Source organism: Lipotes vexillifer, unplaced genomic scaffold, assembly GCF_000442215.2.
Source record: "Lipotes vexillifer unplaced genomic scaffold, Lipotes_vexillifer_v1.1 scaffold238, whole genome shotgun sequence".
NCBI lineage: Eukaryota > Metazoa > Chordata > Mammalia > Artiodactyla > Lipotidae > Lipotes > Lipotes vexillifer.
The window spans coordinates 1,766,349-1,787,792 of record NW_006785665.1 but is presented as its reverse complement, the minus strand read 5'-3'; the positions used below and the strand labels follow the sequence as shown (position 1 = coordinate 1,787,792).

The following is a 21,444-nucleotide window of genomic DNA, read 5'->3' as shown; positions in this document are numbered from 1 at the left end:
GAGTCAATTGTCAGTACAAATCTGTTGTTCAGGAGGGATCTTTCCTAGAGGTATCAAATTCTTTAATTGTAGTAAAATACACATAACATAAAATTTATTATTAGTGATATTTAGCCATTCACAGTGCTATACAATCATCACCACTATCTAGGTCCAGAACACTTTCATCACTCCAAACGGACACTCTGTACTAATTAAGCAGTCACTCCCCACTCTTCCTCCCCCCAGTCCTTGGCAACCACTAACCCACTTACCTGCTTTTTGTCTGTATAGATTTGTTTGTTCTGCATATTTCATCTAAATGGAATTACACAGTATGTGACTGCTGTGTTTGGCTTATTTCACTTAGCATAATGGTTTCAAAATTTATCCACATCATAGTATATATCCATATTTCATTCCTTTTTTTGTTTGTTTTTTTATTCACTGTGTAATATCCCATTGTATGGGTATACCACCATTTGTTTCTACTTTTTGGCTATAGTGAAGAAGACTGCTGCTGTGAACATTTGTGTACAAGTTTTTGTTTGAACACCTGTTTTCAACTCTTTTGGGTATATATTCAGAGTGAAATTGCTTGGTCATATAGTAATTTTGCTTAACATATTGAGGAACAACCAAACTGTTCCCACAGCAGCTGTACCATTGTACATTCCCACCAGCAATGTCTGAGGGTTCCAATTTTTCCACATCCTTGCTAACACTTGTTACTTTCTAGGTTCTTGTTTGCTTGCTTGCTTGCTTTAATTTTAGCCGTCCTCGTGGGTGTGAAGTGGGATTTGATTTGTTTTTCCCCAATGATATTGAACATCTTTTCATGTGCTTTTTGGTCATTTTTTTGAAGAAACATCTATTCAAGTCCTTTGCCCATTTAAAAAAATTGGGTTGTTTGTCTTTTTGTTGTTGAGTTGTAGAAATATCTATTTTGGAATGAATCTCCACCCCCAGCCTCCCAGTCCCTTATTTAAAAGGCTCTGCCTCTTCTTTTAAAACCATGCATAAGCAAATAGTTTTAGAGCTGGAAGAGACCACTCCACCTCCAGGATGTTCCTTATTCCTGCAGTTTTTTGAGTTCCCAAACCTTAAAATTAGTTGTCTAAACTTAGTCCTTCCTGCTGCACACTGGCCTCTGTTTTGGCTCTGTAGATGAGAAAAATTACACAGATTTACAGATTAGATTTGAATTTAAGGATTCCAATAGATCGGAAACACAAGGTGACCCATTTAGAACAAGATCTTCAAGAAGCGCCGGGTGACTTTAAATTTCCAAGAATTAGAAAGAAAACGCATGCGCTGTAGAGATAAGGGCATGTCGAAGCGAATGAAGGCGTGGCCTCTGCCCGAATTCAAGATGGTTCCCAGGACCTTCCGCCCTTGCTGCGGGGGCGGGGCGAGAGGCTAAAGACTCAGAACGCTATTGGTGGAGTTGCACACCCTTCATCCCCGCCCCCCGCAGGGGGCGGGAGTGACAAAGTCCCAATTTCCGGTTCCGTCAGTACCGGGAGCCCGGTCGAGATGGAGGAAGATGCGACCGGAGGCCATCAGTTGCCAGAAACAGAGGATAGAGTGGGAGCTGCGGCCTAGAGGTCCGCGCTTGGAGTTCACCTCAGACGGGGCGGAACCGCCCTGATGTGAGAAGGTAAGAAACCACCGGCTTGGGGTGCCTGAGGACTAAGGTCTCCGAGGACCTGGACCTGTCAGAGAGGCAGCGGGTGCCTGCAGTGCCCGGCTGCAATTCAGTGGGAGCCCGCCACGCAGTTTGGGGAATGAGGGGCGACTCCAACGGGTCTTTTCCTGTCGGAGGAGCATGAGTTTCGCTGACAGCGAAAGAAGCATGGCGAGAGGCATGGCGAGGCGGCACCTCGGGGGCCAGGACAGAAGCAGCTTAAAGGGGGTGTCATGTGGAGTAGGTGAAGAGGACTGTCATGTGGTGTCTGTCATGAGGGATCACGTGGACACCCATGGAAGACCGAAGGAAGGCTGGGTGGAAATCGCTTCATGCCCCAGAGGGGAGGATGTCTTGAAGGGAGAGGTTGGAGGCATGCCAGGGAACTTCTCTAAGGAAATGCATGTTCATTCGGACAGGTGGGCAAGCATGTAAATATATTCACATTCATGTGGTAGATAGCTCCCAGGATGCAAAGCCTTGATGCAGTTGCAGTAAGAACTACAGAGGAACAGAAGGAGGAAGGAAAGATGTTTCCAGCACAGAAGTGGGGACCAAACCCCACGGATGTCTTGTCAGGAGTTGTAGGTGGCTATTTGACTTGGGCGTGGGGGGGGGTGTTGACTGAAAAGATTTGAATAAGTCTAGAAGTCATCACTGAGCCCAGTCCTGGTGACAAGTCAGGATGGAGTCAGAGAGCTCCTAACCTAGTCATAATGGTCCTGGACTCCTAGAGTAGTTGTTATCATTGTTATAATACTGAAAATCCTTAATATTTAAGGTAATACTTTCCAAACTCTGATGTATGTATTAACCACCCAGAGATCTTGTGAACATGTTGGTTCTTATTCAGCAGGCCTATGGAGCATCCTGAAATTCTGTATTTCTAACAAGCTCCCAGATTATGCCCATGCTGCTGGTCTGTGCACAACTCTGAGTAGCAAAGATTTAGAGCAGCACTGTCCAGTAGAGCTTTCTGCAATGATAGAAGTGCTTTGCTGTTAACAAAGTGCTTTCACACGTTAGCTCATGTGAGTTGCACCACAGTGACATAGCTATGGCAGGCTTTACTAGCCCCATTTCACAGATGAGGAAACTGAATTTCAAAGAAGTGACTTAGTTCCAATCCTACTAGTAGGTAATGAAAGTGGAACTCAGACATGGATCTCCTGACTACTTGTGTTCTTTTCATCGAATGACCTTACATTTCAGGTGACACTGCCTTGTCCTGAACCAGAATCTTATCTCAGAACCTAGTGAACAGTCTGGTGTGGTTTTTCTGGTACAGGTAGAGGGGAAGTGGAGAAGGAGGTGTACCTACTTGGGCCAGTTTGTCCCTTTCCTCTGATGGGCTCAGCAGTGGGAGTTCTGCCTCTGACATCTCATTTGATGATTTCAGGACATCCTGGGTCATCTGTTGGGTCTCCATATGAAGCACTTTAACGTTTGTGTCTAAGCTGTGTTAAAAGATGGGGGGAAATTCGGAATTGGAGCCATGCACACAAATAAGGATCTGGGAAAGAGCCATAAAGAAGCTGGGCTGATTGAATTGGAAGAAAGGAAGGCTGAAGGAAGTGAGCATACAGGTATCTGCATGGAGGATTTTCCAGAGGGTGAAACACAAGGAACTGGTTTTGATATTTCAGCGGGAAGTTTGGAGGTTAAATAACGAGGAGCAGGTTGAGATCCCAACTTTTAGGAGCAGCCACCTTTCAAAGGGATAGAGGGGGTGGGTGCAGTGCCTTCCTCTTCAACTGTAGAGGCTCAGCCCTCTGTGGCATGACCCTTAGTGGCTTCTTCTGTCACCATGGTAATGGTAGAAATTACCTGCTTTGGCCGTGAAGATCCTCCCTTCTTTCTGGGAATTTAAAATAGACGGGCACATATGAGAGATGGAGGAAAGTGGGGAAATGGGGCGCTGGGTGCTGCTGTAGGATTTCTCATCAGGAGTTGTTGGCACTCTGTCATTCAGTTTGATAAGTTGAGACAGTGCCCACAAAACCAGGTCCTAGAACAGAGTCCTTCGTGGCTCTGGCTCTCTGCCCTGCTCAGCACACAGTATCCATGAGCTGGGCAGGAGTCCTTGCTTGAGCCCTGCCGTATTTGTCCTGTGATGACAACAGGCCTGCCCAGCCACTCAGCTCAGTCACTCCACAAGCACGCTGGGAAAGCAGAGGCAGCTCTTGGTTTCAGTGGAACAAAGCAGAGAGAAATCCCTGGGCATCTGCTGCCAGGAGCTTATGCTTAACCCTTGGGTGACTGACAGTCATGAGGGCATTAATTCTGCCTCCCAAGGGTGGGAATGACCTGGCTTTATACTGAACAGAGTGATTTGTGCTGGAACTCCTCAACTCCCATGGAGTAGAGGGCATGATGGAGTAGAGGAGCAAACTTGGCTCATATCCTGCCTCCGCTAACCAGCTGTGTGACCTTGGGCTTGTTCCTTTTAACTTATTTGTTGTACCTCAATTTCCTCATTTAGCAGAAGGGTCTTAACTGTGTAGAGGTTAAGTTGTAAGGATTACTTGAGGTAATAGGTGTTCAGTAAATCCTAGTGTCTCTCTCTCTCTTCTCCTCCTCTCTCGGTGGAAATGGACACATAACCTTGGGACCCTGGATGCCAAACACCCTGTTTGTCAGTGATACAGTGATCCCCTTCTCCTGAAGGGCCTTAAAGGAGAAGATTGCCACACTGGACTTGATGGGTGTCCTGGGCTGAGGCTGGAGGAAGGGCCACTTTTGCCCACAGCAAGTGGCACATCAGTGTTCCAGGGGTTCTCCTCCTAGAACCCCATCTCTAGCTCATTTCCCATGGCCTAGATTCTCTGTTCTGGTCAACCCAGTTGTTTCAAGCCATTGTTTTCTCCCTTTCACTGTCCACATGTATTCCTCCATTCAAGCTGCTTTGTCCTCCTTCAGGAAGCCTGTCTTGGTTACATGTGCCTCACCCATGCCTCACCTTGAAGCTGAGGTTTTCCCTCAGCTCACATGTACTCAGTTTGCACTGCAGGTATCTTATACTTTAATGAAAGTGATGCAGTCCAGCTCAGGAAATTCCAAAAAGCTAACCTTGCTTACCCACTGACTTATATGGTAAACCAAGAAGCTACTTAGGCTGGTTGGGACCTTTGGCTGGGGAAGGTGGTTGAGGATGAACTCTGGTTATACACTTGACATGAGATTTGTCAAGGCTTTGGTGCTGGGACTGCCTGTGTAGAACATTTCACCTCTCTAGAGTTGTCCTTTTGATGTGGCCACCTCCTTTCCCATCCCTTCAGGATTTCTCTCAGAGCTTAGGGAGCCCCCGATTTCCTGTTTCCTGGACTTTAACTTCTCACTTTCCCCTTCTGGCTGGAAATGTCCAGTATCCTACACAGGAGCACATTACATTGTCACTATGTGTATGTCCAATATATGATGTCCTCTCATTTGACATTTCTTTTTTTTTTTTAATTATTCATTTATTTAAGTTTTGGCTGCATTGGGTCTTCACTGATGCACGCTGGTTTTCTCTAGTTGCTGAGAGTGGGGGCTACTCTTTGTTGTGGTGCGCGGGCTTCTCATTGTGGTGGCTTCTCTTGTTGCGGAGCACAGGCTCTAGGCACATGGGCTTCAGTAGTTGTGGCACATGGGCTTCAGTAGTTGTGGCACACAGGCTTCAGTAGTTGTGGCTTGTGGGCTCTAGAGCACAGGCTCAGTAGTTGTGACGCACGGGCTTAGTTGCTCCGCGGCATGTGGGATCTTCCTGGACCAGGGCTTGAACCCAGGTCCCTTGCATTGGCAGGCGGATTCTTTCTTTCTTTCTTTCTTTTTTAAAATTAATTTAATTTAATTAATTTATTTTTGGCTATGTTGGGTCTTCGTTGCTGCATGCAGGCCTTCTCTAGTTGCGGTGAACGGGGGCTACACTTCATTGCGGTGTGCGGCCTTCTCATTGTGGTGGCTTCTCTTGTTGTGGAGCACAGGCTCTAGGCACACGGGCTTCAGTAGTTGCGGCATGCGGGCTCAGTAGTTGTGGTGCACAGGCTTGGTAGTTGTGGCACACAGGCTTAGCTGCTCTGTGGCATGTGGGATCCTGCTGGACCAGGGCTCGAACCCATATCCCCTGCATTGGCAGGCAGATTCTTAACCACTGCGACACCAGGGAAGCCCCTCATTTGACATTTCTTAAGTTGAAAGCTCCTGATTTTATACAGTTATTATAGTTGTAACCTTATTAGTTTTGTTTGAAACTTTAGTCAGTGGATACACTTAACATGAGGGCCACATGTACATTAATTTGCCCTGGTTTCTTTATCTCTGTGTCTTATATCCGTTCCCCAGAGGGATACTGTGTCCCCTTGAAGAGACTGAGTTTCTCAAAGGCAGAGTCTCTATATCTTTTCTGTCACTTGAATCTCCCTTCATTACCTAGGGGCTGAGGTTATTATTTATATGCTTGGGGATGAAAGAGGCCAAGCATGTTCTCTACCCTGTAGTTAAGACTCTTCAAGGAAACTGCTTAGCTCTCAGGTGGTTCTCTTCTTTCTCTAGAGTGAGTTATCTAATAGCCAAAGAGGACTCTGACCTTTGGCTTGTTCCTAAATTTCTAACTCCTTTCATTAGAAGGAAGGGAGGTGGGGGGGGGGTTGCCTGTGGAGTGAAAGCCCCACTTGCCTTCTTCATCGCACTTTCTTCTAATGCAGACTGGAGAAAGTGTAAGTGTAGTGAATGTGGGTCAGGAGGAGCTCAGAGGGGCCAGCACGGGAAACCAGAAATAAAGTGAGGTGAGTCAGCTGGTAAACGGTGGTAAAAGAGGCACCCTGCTGAGGCTCAAAGGCCCAAGGCCAAAGGCCATGTCTCCTCAGTAGGCTCAGGAGTGTCAGAAATGGAGCACTTCCCTTTAGCCTCTAGGAACCTCCAGAATGTCACTTAGTGACATCTCATTAGCGCACTTAAAGGCCAGGTGGTTGGTTGGCCCACAGCATCCTGAACTGTCTGGGTGAGCTAGAGAAGGAAAAGGAGAATGGGCCATGACACCAGGGCCTGGGCAGAGGCAGAAAGACCAGAATAGATGACCTGATAAGCTGGGGGTAGGGAGCTGAGGTGGGAGTGGGCCCATGGGAGTCACTGAGGTGAGAAACAATTTTCAGAAGAGGGGTCCTGAATTGGGACAGACTGGTAAAAGAGAGAGAAGAGGGCACTATCCCGATCCATGAAGGAAGAATCAGGCAGGGGTTGGCAGAGCCAGACTGGGTGAAGTCTGAACTTTGGAGAAGTGAGTACCCCAGGAGCTGAAGCCTGAGAATGGGGTTTCAGAGCCCATCCAGGAGGGGAAAGTGCAAATTCTGATCTCCTTCACATTCCCTCCACCCTCCTCAAATCCCCAGGTCTCCAGGCACGATGGAGGACAAACGTAACATCCAGATCATCGAGTGGGAACACCTGGACAAGAAGAAGTTCTACGTGTTTGGTGTGGCAATGACCATGATGATCCGTGTCAGCGTCTACCCATTCACCCTCATCCGCACTCACCTGCAGGTTCAGAAAGGCAAGAGCCTCTACCATGGGACCTTTGATGCCTTCATCAAGATCCTACGGGCAGATGGTGTGACTGGCCTCTACCGGGGATTCCTGGTCAACACCTTCACTCTCATATCTGGCCAGTGCTATGTTACCACTTATGAGCTCACCCGGAAGTTTGTAGCTGACTACAGCCAGAGCAACACAGTCAAATCACTGGTGGCCGGTGGCTCGGCCTCTCTCGTGGCTCAGAGCATCACGGTGCCCATTGATGTGGTCTCCCAGCACCTGATGATGCAGCGCAAGGGTGAGAAAATGGGCCGCTTCCAAGTGCGAGGGAATCCAGAGGGACAAGGGATAGTTGCCTTTGGCCAAACCAAGGACATCATCAGGCAGATCCTGCGGGCTGATGGACTTCGTGGCTTCTACCGGGGCTACGTGGCTTCGCTGCTTACTTACATCCCAAACAGTGCTGTCTGGTGGCCCTTCTACCACTTCTATGCAGGTAAGCAGGGACCAGGAGGGTGGGGGTGGAGGATGGTTACTAATGGACAGAGATGCTGTTGCTCTGTGCATGTTAGAATGAGTGATTTAATGGGAGACTAGACCATTCATACAGCAAACATTTGAATCCAGGAGGATTCAGAGATGAGTAAGACATGGTTCTTCCCTTCAAGGAGCTAATATTATAGTGGAGGGAATCAGACAAGTAAAGTATATGACTGTAGGACATAAGAGTATGTTCTCGATGAATCAGGATCAACTAAGTTTAGTGGAATATTGGCAGAGAATCATAAGGTGGGGAGGGACAAAATCCATAGGATTTAAAGATGAAAGCAATGGGTAATAGTGAGCTTTTGAGTTTGATGCCTTTCCTTACTATTTTCTTTTTTTTTACATTTTTTTCTTTTTTAAAAAAAATTATTTTATTTATTTATTTATTTTTGGCTGCGTTTGGTCTTCGTTGCTGCACACGGGCTTTCTCTAGTTGTGGCGAGCGGGAGCTAGTCTTTACTGCGGTGTGTGGGCTTTTCATTGCAGTGGCTTCTCTTATTGCAGAGCACAGGCTCTAGGTGCGCGGGCTTCAGTAGTTGTGGCACGTGGGCTCAGTAGTTGTAGCTCACGGGCTCTAGAGCGCAGGCTCAGTAGTTGCGGTGCATGGGCTTAGTTGCTCTGTGGCATGTGGGATCTTCCCAGACCAAGGCTTGAAGCCCTGTCCCCTGCATTGGCAGGCGGATTCTTAACCACTGCGCCACCAGGGATGCCCCTTCTTTTTTTTTTAATAGATTTATTTTATTTGTTTATTGTCTGCATTGGGTCTTCCCTTGCTGTGTGCAGGCTTTCTCTAGTTGCCGTGAGCAGGGGCTACTCTTCATTGTGGTGTGAGGGCTTCTCATTGCAGTGGCTTCTCTTGTTGCGGAGCACAGGCTCTAGGTGTGCAGGCTTCAGTAGTTGTGGTGCACAGGCTTAGTTGCTTCACAGCATGTGGGATCTTCCCGGACCAGGGCTCAAACCCATGTCCCCTGCATTGGCAGGCGGATTCTTAACCACTGCGCCACCAGGGAAGCCCCTACTTACTATTTTTAAATTAAGTTCAAGGGACTTCCCTGGTGGTTCAGTGGGTAAGACTCTGCACTCCCAATGCTAGAGGGCCTGGATTCCATCCCTGGTTGGGGAACTAGATCCCGCATGCATGCCACAACTAAGAGTCCACATGCCGCAACTAAAGATCCTGCACACCGCAACAAAGATCCCTCATGCCACAACTAAGACCCAGTGCAGCCAAAATAAATAAATAAATATTTAAATTAAGTTCAAGGTGTGATACAATCTTGAACCTCTCTACTCCTGTAATGTAGTTTTGTTCACAAGGCATTACTTGTTAAGTATTTCCCAGAAATGGGATTTCTGGGTCAAAAGATAACATTTTTGAGGGCCTCAATAAACATACTGCCAGATTTCCTTCTGAAAGGGCAAAGCACATTGTCAAGAGCAGGACCTGTGTGTGCCTGCTATCCTGCGATATCCGTAGCTTTGGGTAACTACCAAACTCCAGTTAGGGCAGTATGTGCTTGTAGCCTCCCAAATCCCTGCTGCACTGGCAGTAGACATTTTGTCCCATCCCACCTGGAACTTTTCTGACCAAATTTTGTAATGACTTCCTAACCTATAATCACCTTGTTTCTATGGCACTGTACTTTTCTGGTTCTTTTCTTTTTTTTAAAGATTTATTTATTATTTATTTTATTATTATTTTTGGCTGCATTGGGTCTTAGTTGCAGCACGCAGGATCTTTTCCTTGCGGCGCGTGGGCTTTTCATTGTGGCACTCAGGCTTCTCTAGGTGTGGCATGTGGGTTTTCTCTTCTCTAGCTGTGGTGCACAGGCTCCAGGGCACATGGGCTCTGTAGTATGCGGCACGCAGGCTCTAGCTGAGGCACGTGAGCTCAGTAGTTGTGGCATGGGCTTAGTTGCCCCGTGGCATGTGGGATCTTAGTTCCCTGACCAGGGATTGAACCTGTGTCCCCTGCATTGTAAGGCGGATTCTTTACCACTGGACCACCAGGGAAGTCCCTCTCCTATTTTTCTAATTGTACTTTTTTTTTTTTGGTAGCTCTGTCTCTTCTTCTGTTTAACACAGTCTTTCATCTGGAGTATTTGGTAAAATTCAGATACATGGACTCCACCTTGACCCTTTGTATCATATTCTTTGGGAATGGATGCTGGCAATCTTAATGTTAGAGAACCTTCCTAGGAAATGTGAGCATTTTCTCTGGAGTCTGTCCTTACCCCTCTCTCCTCATTTGGTTTCATTTACAATTAGAGTTGTCCTTTTCTAATATGTCCAACATTTCTATTTCTGTTCCCAAACTTACCTGTCCAGAGCTCTGGACAGGCATCCTGGCTGTTGGACCTTTTGACCTGGAGGCATGCACTTACATCTGAAATTTTTTTCAATTAACCATTTTTCATCCCAAGCTGGCTTTCTCTTCTGACTACTTTCATGTGTCAGTGGCCATGTTATTCTCCAAATCACTGAAACTGAGGCTTTGGGCATAGTGCGTGGCCCCTTGTCCTTGTCCCCACATCTAGTCCTGGTGACCCTGGAATGTCTTGTCCAACTTTCTTTCCATTCCCACTGCCTTTCCTGGAAACCATGCTCTGTTCCTACCCTCTTGGACTATTGCATCAGCCTTCTAGCTGTTCCAAGTCTCTTCCTTCCTGTCTACACACAAGTCCCTAATGGATTAACTTTATTTATTTATTTTTAGAGTTTTATTTATATATTTATTTTTGGCTGCTTTGGGTCTTCGTTACTCCGCGTGGGCTTTCTCTTGTTGTGGTGAGCGGGGGCTATTCTTCATTGCGGTGTGCGGGCTTTTCATTGCAGTGGCTTCTCTTGTTTCAGGGCACGGGCTCTAGGCTCGAGGGCTTCAGTAGTTGTGGCTCGTGGGCTCTAGAACACAGGCTTAGTAGTTGTGGCGCACGGGCTTAAGTTGCTCCACGGCATGTGGGATCTTACCGGACCAGGGCTTGAACCCGTGTCCCCTACATTGGCAGGTGTATTCTCAACCACTGCGCCACCAGAGAAGTCCCCCTAAGGGATTAACTTTAAACTCTGGTTGTGATGTTCAGTGGCTCCCACTGCTTACTCAGTAAAATCCAAACTCTTCAGCCTGGCTTCACCTTCCCTTTTCGGTGAAACATCCTGCTGTTTCCTTATGTATAGTCTATGCTGCAGCCAGGCCAGTTCACACACCTTCCCTCCACCGTGCATCATCTCTCCCACCTCTGCTGTATTCGTGTCCCTCTGCTAGATGCCTTCCAGGTCCACTTACCCTGGTGAAATCATGACTCATTGCCTCCTCTCCCATCCTCTCCATGTATCTCTCAACTCAGAAATGATCTTTCCCTCCTTCCAACTCCCATGACATTGCTTCAGTCTTTCTTAAGGCAGTTAGAACATTTGCCTTGATGTTATTTGTATGTGCCTATCTCTTCTATTATTTGCACAGGTTCTTCTTTTTTCTTAATGCTTTTTTTCCCCCAGCTTTATTTTGATATAATTGACTGGAAAGTTTCTTGGAAGGGGGTGGAAACTAACATTTACTGAATATCCACTGTGTACCACACTCTGTGACACTGTGTGTCTCAGGGCCTGGTGAATTGTAAGTGCTCAGTAAATATTTGTTGAGAGAGTAGACTGGTTTTTTTCACTCCATTTTGCTTAAAATCTACCAATGCTGCCTTATGGGTATTTACAATAAAATCTAATGCTTCTCATGGTCAATACAGGTCTATGTGATCTGGTCCCTGTCTGCTTCTCCAGCCCCATCTTGTGCTCCTCTCCCCTTACTCACTCTGGTCCATTCTCACTGCCCTTCTCAGTTCCTGAGACACACCAAGCTCTGTTCTCACTTCAAGGCCTTTGCAGATACTGTTCTTTCTGCCTGGAATACCCTTTCTCCTGTTGTTTGTGTGTCTGGGTCCTTCTCAGGCTTCAAGCCTCAGCGTACATGCCATCTTTGCAAAGAAGACTTCTTTTTTTAAAAAATAACTAATTAATTAATTAGTAAATTTTTGGCTGCGTTGGGTCTTTGTTGCTACATGCGGGCTTTCTCTAGTTGTGGTGAGTGGGGGCTACTCTTTGTTGCGGTGCGCGGGCTTGTCATTGCTGTGGCTTATCATGTTGTGGAGCATGGGCTCTGGGTGCACAGGCTTCAGTAGTTGTGGCACACAGGCTTCAGTAGTTGTGGCTCACAGGCACTAGAGCACAGGCTCAGTAGCTGTGGCACACGGGCTTCTTTGCTCTGTGACATGTGGGATCTTCCCAGACCAGGGTTCGAACCCCTGTCCCCTGCATTGGCAGGCGGATTCTTAACCACTGTGCCACCAGGGAAGTCCCAAGAAGACTTCTTTACCCAGTTGGAAAGAGGGTTCTTCCTGTTTTCTTTTTTTAATTGATTTATTTTTAAATTTTATTTATTTATTTTATTTTGGCTGTGTTGGGTCTTCATTGCTGCGTGCAGGCTTTTCTCTGGTTGCGGCGAGTGGGGGCTACTCTTGTGGTGTGCGGGCTTCTCATTGCATTGGCTTCTCTGGTTGTGGAGCACAGGCTCTAGGCGCGTGGGCTTCAGTAGCTGTGGCATGTGGGCTCAGTAGTTGTGGCGCATGGGCTCTAGAGCGCAGGCTTAGTAATTGTGGCTCACAGGCTTAGTTGCTCCGTGGAGTGTGGGATCTTCACAGACCAGGGCTTGAACCCATGTCCCCTGCACTGGTAGGTGGATTTTTAACCACTCCACCAGGGAAGCCCTGTTTTCTTTTGTAGCACCTTGTTTTCCAGATGCTGCCTTCCAGTGGTTGTGAAATGTTTTCTTCTCAGGAGCAACAAGACACCCTTGAGGCAGAGCCACCAGTTCACTTTGTTTCTTTCTGTATGCTGACCCTGGGGAAGAAAGTGATTAGAAATCCAGGGGAGAGGTGGTTCTGGTAAGGCTTAAGGAATTCTGTCATGCCTTCGGACTTGGAAGCCCTCGCTTCTGTCCTGCCAACCTCCACCCTCCTACTTGTTTCCTACTCTTTAGTTGCCTGGACGTAAATTACCAAAACTAGGAGCATAAGAAAAAAATACTTATATATATTATTTATTTATTTATTTATTTATTTTTGCGGTACGCGGGCCTCTCACTGTTGTGGCCTCTCCCGCTGTGGAGCACAGGCTCCGGACGCGCAGGCCCAGCGGCCATGGTTCACGGGCCCAGCCGCTCCACAGCATGTGGGATCTTCCCGGACTGGGGCACAAACCCGCGTCCCCTGCATCGGCAGGCGGACTCTCAACCACTGCGCCACCAGGGAAGCCCTATATATTTTTTAAATCGGAAGTATAGTTGATCTATAATAGTTTATAAATTACAGGTGTACAATATAGTGATTCACAATTTTTGAACGTTATACTCCATTTATAGTTATTACAAAATATTTGCTGTATTCCCTGTGTTGTATAATATATCCTTGTAGCTTGTTTGTACCTCTTTTATTTTTTGGGGGGGTACGCGGGCCTCTTACTGTTGTGGCCTCTCCCGTTGCGGAGCACAGGCTCCGGACGCGCAGGCTTAGCAGCCATGGCTCACGGGTCTAGCCGCTCCGCGGCGTGTGGGATCTTCCTGGACCAGGGCACGAACCCATGTCCCCTACATCGGCAGTCGAACTCTCAACCACTGCGCCACCAGGGAAGCCCTTGTTTGTACCTCTTAATCCCCTACCCCTATATTGTTCCTCCGCGCAAGAAGAAATTCTTAAAGGTATTATGGTGATTGAATTGTACAGAGAAAACTGAGAGGGAACCTTGGAGATGATAAATCTATTTTACATCCGGTCTCACTCAGAGTAAAAGCCAAAGTCCATGCAATGGCTTCAGGGCCCTACCTCAGACTTCATCTACTGTTCTTTCCCTCATTCATTCGGCTGCAGGCATACTGGCCTTGGTGCCAAAGACCTCAGGCATGCTCATGCCTCAGGGCCTTTGCATAGGATGTTACCTCTGCTTGGAAAGTTCTCACCACAGATCTATAAGGCTTATACTATCCTTTAGGGCTTTGCTTAGACTTCACCTTCTACCCTTTCTGCCCTTGGCATTCCTTATCTCCTTTTCGTGATCTATTTTTTTCTATAATTAGCACACAACATGTCTGACATAGTTGTATATTTTGCTTTTTATTTATTTATTGTCTGTTTTCCCCCACTAGAATATAAGTTTCATAAGGGCAGGGATTTGAGGCTCTTTTATTCACTGTTGTATCTTTAGAACCCAAAGTGACTGGCTCATGGTAATCGCTCAATAAATCTTTGTTGAATGAATGAACGAACTCTTGTCTCTCACCTCCAGAGAGGGAAAAGCAAAATAATTCAGTTGCACGTGAACTTTCTAGTGACATTGGGATTGGGTGAACCTGGGTATTATTCCATCTTCTTCATCAGCATTTTGAAAAATGAATTTTCCTTTCTTTTTTTAAAAATTAATTAATTAATTTATTTTCGGCTGTGTTGGGTCTTTGTTGCTGTGCGCGGGCATTCTCTAGTTGGGGTGAGCGGGGGCTACTCTTCCTTGTGGTGCGCCGGCTTCTCATTGCGGTGGCTTCCCTTGTTGCGGAGCACAGGCTTTAGGCACGTGGGCTTCAGCAGTTGTGGCACGCAGTCTCAGTAGTTGTGGTTTGCGGACTCTAGAGCTCAGGCTCAGTAGTTGTGGCGCACGGGCTTATTTGCTCCACTGCATGTGGGATCTTCCCTGTCCAGGGCTCGAACCCATGTCCCTTGTATTGGCAGGCGGATTCTTAACCACTGCGCCACCAGGGAAGTCCAATTTTCCTTTCTTGATATAGGCTGAAGAAAAGTTTTCACTGTAGGATATGATTTTCTCTTTTAATTGTAATTGTTTGTATTTTTAAAACATTCATATGGTTCAAAATTCAAAAGGTAAGAAAGGGTATGCAGTGAAAACACTCCTCACCTACCACAGTCACCCAGCTTCCTTCCTTAAAGACAATTAGTGTTACCAATTTTTAATGTATCTTACCAGTAATCCAGTGCACGTATAAGAAAATATGTGGTGTGTGCTTTTCTAGCCAGTGAGTTGTGAAAAGTAGAGCACAAGCATAAGAGTTTTACATCAGGAGTGATTTCTGAAAGGAGTCAGCAAGCAAATAGGTTTTGAAATCCCCTTCTCCAGAGGAATTTTGTCCTATGCAAAATGACTTCTGGAAGGGGCCTGAGATTTCAAAATTTTTGTTGGTTCAGGGCTTCCCTGGTCCGGGAAGATCCCACATGCTGCGGAGCAACTAAGCCCGTGCACCACAACTACTGAGCCTGCGTTCTAGAGCCCGTGAGCCACAACTACTGAGCCCACGTGCCACAATTACTGAAGCCTGCATGCCTAGAGCCCGTGCTCCGCCACGAGAAGCCACCTCAATGATAAGCCCGCACACTGCAACGAAGAGTAGCCCCCACTCGCCACAACTAGAGAAAGCCTGCGTGCAGCAACAAAGACCCAATGCAGCCAAAACTAAATAAATAAATTTATTAAAAAAAATTTTTGTGTTGTTGGTTTAGATGGAAGCAAAGATGGGAGTTATAGGGTCTAAGGTGGCTAAGGATGGAGAGTTTGTCATCATTGGGCCAACTGGTAGAAAAGGTTTGGGGGCGCGTGGAGTGGAACCTCATGTCTTGAGGCATTATCTTTCCCTTGATTCCAGAGCAGCTCTCATCCCTCTGCCCTAAGGAGTGCCCTCACATCGTCTTTCAAGCCATCTCGGGGCCTCTGGCTGCAGCCACTGCTTCCATCCTCACCAATCCCATGGATGTCATCCGAACCCGAGTACAGGTAAGACCAGGCTTCTCCCCTACCCTCTTCCCAGATAAACCATTAGAAGTGTGATCTTCAGGCCCTCCAGTATTTCCTGACCTCTTTGTGTCATGGCCCTCTAGTCTAGCCAACCTTCTCCTGGTCATCCAAGCCTCTTCCTTGTGGTTATGCTTACCATCTACAGAAACCCATGTCCCTTGTATTGGCAGGCGGATTCTTAACCACTGCGCCACCAGGGAAGTCCAATTTTCCTTTCTTGATATAGGCTGAAGAAAAGTTTTCACTGTAGGATATGATTTTCTCTTTTAATTGTAATTGTTTGTATTTTTAAAACATTCATATGGTTCAAAATTCAAAAGGTAAGAAAGGGTATGCAGTGAAAACACTCCTCACCTACCACAGTCACCCAGCTTCCTTCCTTAAAGACAATTAGTGTTACCAATTTTTAATGTATCTTACCAGTAATCCAGTGCACGTATAAGAAAATATGTGGTGTGTGCTTTTCTAGCCAGTGAGTTGTGAAAAGTAGAGCACAAGCATAAGAGTTTTACATCAGGAGTGATTTCTGAAAGGAGTCAGCAAGCAAATAGGTTTTGAAATCCCCTTCTCCAGAGGAATTTTGTCCTATGCAAAATGACTTCTGGAAGGGGCCTGAGATTTCAAAATTTTTGTTGGTTCAGGGCTTCCCTGGTCCGGGAAGATCCCACATGCTGCGGAGCAACTAAGCCCGTGCACCACAACTACTGAGCCTGCGTTCTAGAGCCCGTGAGCCACAACTACTGAGCCCACGTGCCACAATTACTGAAGCCTGCATGCCTAGAGCCCGTGCTCCGCCACGAGAAGCCACCTCAATGATAAGCCCGCACACTGCAACGAAGAGTAGCCCCCACTCGCCACAACTAGAGAAAGCCTGCGTGCAGCAACAAAGACCCAATGCAGCCAAAACTAAATAAATAAATTTATTAAAAAAAATTTTTGTGTTGTTGGTTTAGATGGAAGCAAAGATGGGAGTTATAGGGTCTAAGGTGGCTAAGGATGGAGAGTTTGTCATCATTGGGCCAACTGGTAGAAAAGGTTTGGGGGCGCGTGGAGTGGAACCTCATGTCTTGAGGCATTATCTTTCCCTTGATTCCAGAGCAGCTCTCATCCCTCTGCCCTAAGGAGTGCCCTCACATCGTCTTTCAAGCCATCTCGGGGCCTCTGGCTGCAGCCACTGCTTCCATCCTCACCAATCCCATGGATGTCATCCGAACCCGAGTACAGGTAAGACCAGGCTTCTCCCCTACCCTCTTCCCAGATAAACCATTAGAAGTGTGATCTTCAGGCCCTCCAGTATTTCCTGACCTCTTTGTGTCATGGCCCTCTAGTCTAGCCAACCTTCTCCTGGTCATCCAAGCCTCTTCCTTGTGGTTATGCTTACCATCTACAGAAACCAGCTGAGCACTTTGAATCACCTAGAATGTTTCTGTCATCCTGTCTGCTACCTTGCATGCCTCTACTCCTTGCCTTGCCCATGCCTCTAGAAATTCTTACTGCTTTCTTCTAGGCTTTCTTCATAATAGCATAGCCTATCAACCACCTTTTCCTTACCTTCTAGCTTTGTGGTTATTAGAAATATGATTTTAGTTAATTTCTTAAGTCTATCTAGCTTCTCCACTTGGCTATGTGCTCTCTACAGTGAAAATGACTGTCCTTGAACAGGTTTCACAGATTGTTCTGTGTGGACTCAGCACAAACACAGACAAAGCCCTGGGTGGTGTTGTCCAGAAATTATAGTCCCTGTCTTTAATCAGCTTAATAACAATTTCACAGCCCCGAGTCCAAGGAGATAGAATCTGAATGATGATGTATAATATACACATGGTAGGTTTTGCTATATAAAGCTTTAGGTGGAGGGACTTCCCTGGTGGTCCAGTGGGTAGGACTCCACGTTTCCAATGCAAGGGGCCTGGGTTTGATCCTTGGTCAGGGAATTAGATCCCACATGCATGCTGCAACTAAGAAGCCCACATGCCACAACTAAGAAGCCCACATGCCGCAACTAAGACCCAGTGCAGCCAAAATAAAAAAATAAATAATAATAAAATTTAAAAATAAATAATAATAAAAGAAAATAAATAAATAATCATAAAATAAATAAATAAATATTTTTTTAAAAGCTTTAGGTGGAGAGAATGGGGGAATTTTAATATCTGATTTGGGTAACTTAACAGGACAGCTGTCCAGGAGAGTGTGGTCATTGAGTTACAGTGAGAAGGAGAGGGAAGGAAAATAACCTTAGCAGGTGGAGGTGAAGTCAGCTTCCCTGATACCAGGATGTTGGGATGGAGGTGGCTGGTAAATCTAGGTACAGTTGACTCTTGAACAACATGGAGTTTAGGAGCACTGACACTCCGCATAGTTGAAAATTTGAGTATAACTTAGCCCTCTGAATCTGTGGTTCGCCATCCACAGATCGCATAGTACTGTAGTGTTTTGGGTTTTTTTAAGTATAAATAAAAATGAATTTTTACTTAAATCATTTTGGTATAGATTATAGTCAAAGATATTTAAACACATTTTGGGTAATATAAGCAGGCAGTTCAATTTTAAATTCAATTTTTTATGTAGTAACTCTGCTACCTATGTACAGTTTTTTTTTTTTTTTTTTTTTTGCAGTACTCGGGCCTCTCACTGTTGTGGCCTCTCCCATTGCGGAGCACAGGCTCCGGACGCGCAGGCTCAGCGGCCATGGTTCACGGGCTTAGCTGCTCTGTGGCGTGTGGGATCTTCCCTGACCAGGGCACGAACCCGTGTCCCCTGCATCAGCAGGCGGACTCTCAACCACTGCGCCACCAGGGAAGCCCCCTATGTACAATTTTGATTTATTTCCAGAGAAGTAAAATAATCTTTTTAAATTTAATGTTAGCATAAGCATGGAATTCTTAAATTAACCAAGTGTGTACTTTAGATAAACAGGAATATATCTTGACATGTTTAGAGAGATATGCAATCCATAAAGGTTAAATAGCAATGGTAAAGTCTTCCTGGTTATTATATTTATTTTATTTATTTTTAAAATTTTTATTAGTACTGTAGTGTTACTTGTTACTACTGAAAAAAAACATACTGCATATAAGTGGACCCATGCAGCTCAAACCCTTGTTGTTCGAGGGTCAGCTGTGTATTGGTCCCTAGGAAAGTATGCGCCCCCTCCACAACCCACACGTTTGAAAATGAGTGGCATCTGATTGGTTTGCAAATAATAAAGTGTATAGGTTCCATCCTTATTCTCTCCTGAGCCTTGTTCTGGGTGTTCCATGAGGAGATTCAAGGAAAAGGACAGGTCCTTACTTTGAGGAGTTCCCAGGCTGGAAGAGACAGCACATATGAGGACCAGAGCCATAGCTAAAAAGCCCTTGATGTGGCTGTGGATAAGTGGAGGATTAGGGGAGCACAGGTGGTCAGAGGAAGAAGGGAAAGGGGGAATGTGGAGGAGGGCGCTAAAGGAGGCAGAGAGGAGTGGGGAGACGTTCTTAGTCAGAGATGGGACCACCTTGTGAATAGAGGGAAGTATAACAAGGAGTGTGTCTGTCCTGCATTGGCTGAAGGTCTGAAGGGGGTAATCTCTAAAAGTGTAATTTGGTGGCAGGTATGGGGGTAGGGGGGAAGAAGAGGGCAAGACTATTAAGAAAAAAGAGAGAAAAGATTCCAGTATGATAGGGAAGACAGGTCACAGGGTGTGTGGGAGATGACAGGGTTGGAGGGGCAGGACTCTAGCCATGGGGCTTCGGAGGGATTGAGATGATCAGAATCAAAATCACTGGTAGAGAGAGCTGAGACAGGCTGGGACCTGGGTCCCTTTGCTGCAGTGCTGCAGGGCTTGCACATGAACACACTTTTCCTTGAGCAATGGAATACAAAGAAACTATATGGGACTAAAAACAGCTGTGTGCATGCCCAGTTGGGGCAAATTCTGGACCCAAAAGATACAAAGGAACCAAAAAACCCAACTGCCACTTTTGAAGTGCCGGGAGCAAAAGCAGGGTACTGTGCATGCTTCCTGCACACACCACCACCTAAGGGGCGGCAAAATACCTAAGCCATCCCTCTGGCTGGACTCCTGGACACACCCCTACCCTCACCCCATATAAGAAACAAGCTTACCTCCCTTTGGGGAGTGAGCAAGCAAAGGAAGCTCTTGTTTGTTCTTGCTTCCCTCTTGTGCAGCAGGGGCCCCAGTAAAGCCTTGCCTGAATTTCTTGTCTGGCCTCTAGTCGATTTCTATTGCTTCGGGAAGGCCAAGAACCCTGGCCCGTAACAGAGCTGCAGAGGCCCTTAGAGGTGATTTAATCCAGCCTCCCTGAGACCAGAGAGAAGCACTTGGTCCAAAGACTCATCACTATGTAGTTTATCTAATGATATTAATTATAACTAACAGTTATTGAATACTTACTGTCTGCCAGGCACTGTTCTCAGCATTTACAAGTATTTTTTTTTGTTTACTTCGTAGAACAACCACACAGGGTAGGTATTATCATTACTATTTTATATTTGAGGAAACTGGGGTGCAAAGTGTTAAGTAAAGTACCTGAGATTATGCTGTTAGTAAATTGTGGAGCAGAATTCATACCAGGCAGTCTGGCACCAGAGCCCGTACTCAGTCACTGTGCTGAACTGTCCCGCAGAAGCAGAGTCCAGCCCTCTGACTCCCAAGTCTAATTCTTTCCACTTTAGCCTAAGGCAGAGGGAGATTGGGTAGAGGGGCTTTGACTGCAGACCGTCGTCCTCCAATGCGTTGACTTTTCCAGGTTGAGGGCAAGAACTCCATCATCCTGACCTTCCGACAGCTGATGGCAGAAGAGGGGCCTTGGGGCCTCATGAAAGGCCTCTCCGCCAGAATCATCTCAGCCACGCCCTCAACCATTGTCATTGTGGTGGGCTACGAGAGCCTCAAGAAACTCAGCCTCCGACCTGAGCTGGTGGACTCAAGACACTGGTAACCAGTGATGGGGAGAGAAGCCTGCTGTTTCCCACACTACTCTGGGTCAGGGGCAGAGAGGAGAGGGTAGCACCCTCTTCAGGTGCCTCACCATATACCGAGTCCGGCCCTGGGTCAGGGACAGAGACTTTGAACTGCTCTTGCTGAAGAGGCTCCACGCCTGGATCCCCTGCTCTCATTATTTTTTAATTTTCTTGCCAAACTGGGCTCACTCATTCAGTACAGGTACTGTCCTGCCCTAAGGAAATCCACTCTCCCTGCCAATCCCACTCCATCCATCCCCTGCCAACCCTTCTCTGCCTTCCCCTTCCATCTGTGTCCCTGAGATCCTGAGAAGAGCTGCACATAGAACTTGCTTACTACCACTGGTTCTTCCTCTTGGGCTTTCAGCCCAGATTCCAAGCAGTTGCCATCAGCCCTTTCCTGCTTCATCTCTTAGGCTTGCTTATTTTTATTTTGGGACTGAGCTGCCCACCAGACTACTCTGCTTTTCCCTGCCACTGGGGGCAAGGTGCCAGGCACTTTTGCACAGGGAGTGGGAGCAGCAAAAACCTCTGGTTCTCCAGAGCACTCATCCTCTCTTTGGAGAGTTATTAGGTTGGGGAGAAATGTTGATACTTTATTTTGTGTATTTTTCTGTGAACCAGGCTACTGTCTTAATCCTGCTAAAGCACCAATCCTGCAGTCAGAGCCCACCCCTTCCTCAGACAGGCGGAAAAATATCATGTAGCTTTTCCCTCAATCCCAGTTATCTATCCCTCCCAGTCCCTTCAGTCCCAGCAGCCTCAGGATATATAAGCTGTTTTTTTCCTCCTGGCCCAGATGACTACAGTGGTAGGCACAGCTCTAAATAGATCAGACTGTCTGGGACACACTAGACTTGGAACACTACCCTGAAAAGTCTGGTTTAGAGAGTAGTTGGTTTGGAAAGTGACAG

General features: G+C 46.5%; 1 protein-coding gene across 2 annotated transcripts; it reads left to right on the top strand.

Moving 5' to 3' along the window:
* Nucleotides 1-1,571: 1,571 nt before the first annotated feature.
* On the top strand, nucleotides 1,572-20,508 carry SLC25A44 (solute carrier family 25 member 44). 2 transcript variants are annotated; one of them, XM_007457903.1, is made up of 4 exons: nucleotides 1,572-1,639; nucleotides 7,036-7,673; nucleotides 15,393-15,544; nucleotides 20,317-20,508. In XM_007457903.1, the coding sequence occupies exons 2-4, from the start codon at nucleotides 7,049-7,051 to the stop codon at nucleotides 20,506-20,508; spliced, it is 969 nt and encodes a 322-aa protein (XP_007457965.1). In that variant the 5' UTR covers nucleotides 1,572-1,639; nucleotides 7,036-7,048. The 2 variants fall into 2 exon arrangements, with proteins under 2 accessions (XP_007457965.1, XP_007457966.1); XM_007457904.1 differs by lacking the exon at nucleotides 1,572-1,639 and having other exon boundaries at nucleotides 7,040-7,673; nucleotides 15,417-15,544.
* Nucleotides 20,509-21,444: the final 936 nt, after the last annotated feature.

Excerpts from the sequence above, each read along its gene's own strand:
- SLC25A44 (XM_007457903.1), top strand. The coding sequence starts at position 7,049 with ATGGAGGACAAACGTAACATCCAGATCATCGAGTGGGAACACCTGGAC. Across the intron at positions 7,674-15,392 it reads CTTCTACCACTTCTATGCAG|GCATTATCTTTCCCTTGATT; the intron begins GTAAGCAGGGAC and ends TCATGTCTTGAG. Across the intron at positions 15,545-20,316 it reads TCATCCGAACCCGAGTACAG|GTTGAGGGCAAGAACTCCAT; the intron begins GTAAGACCAGGC and ends TGACTTTTCCAG.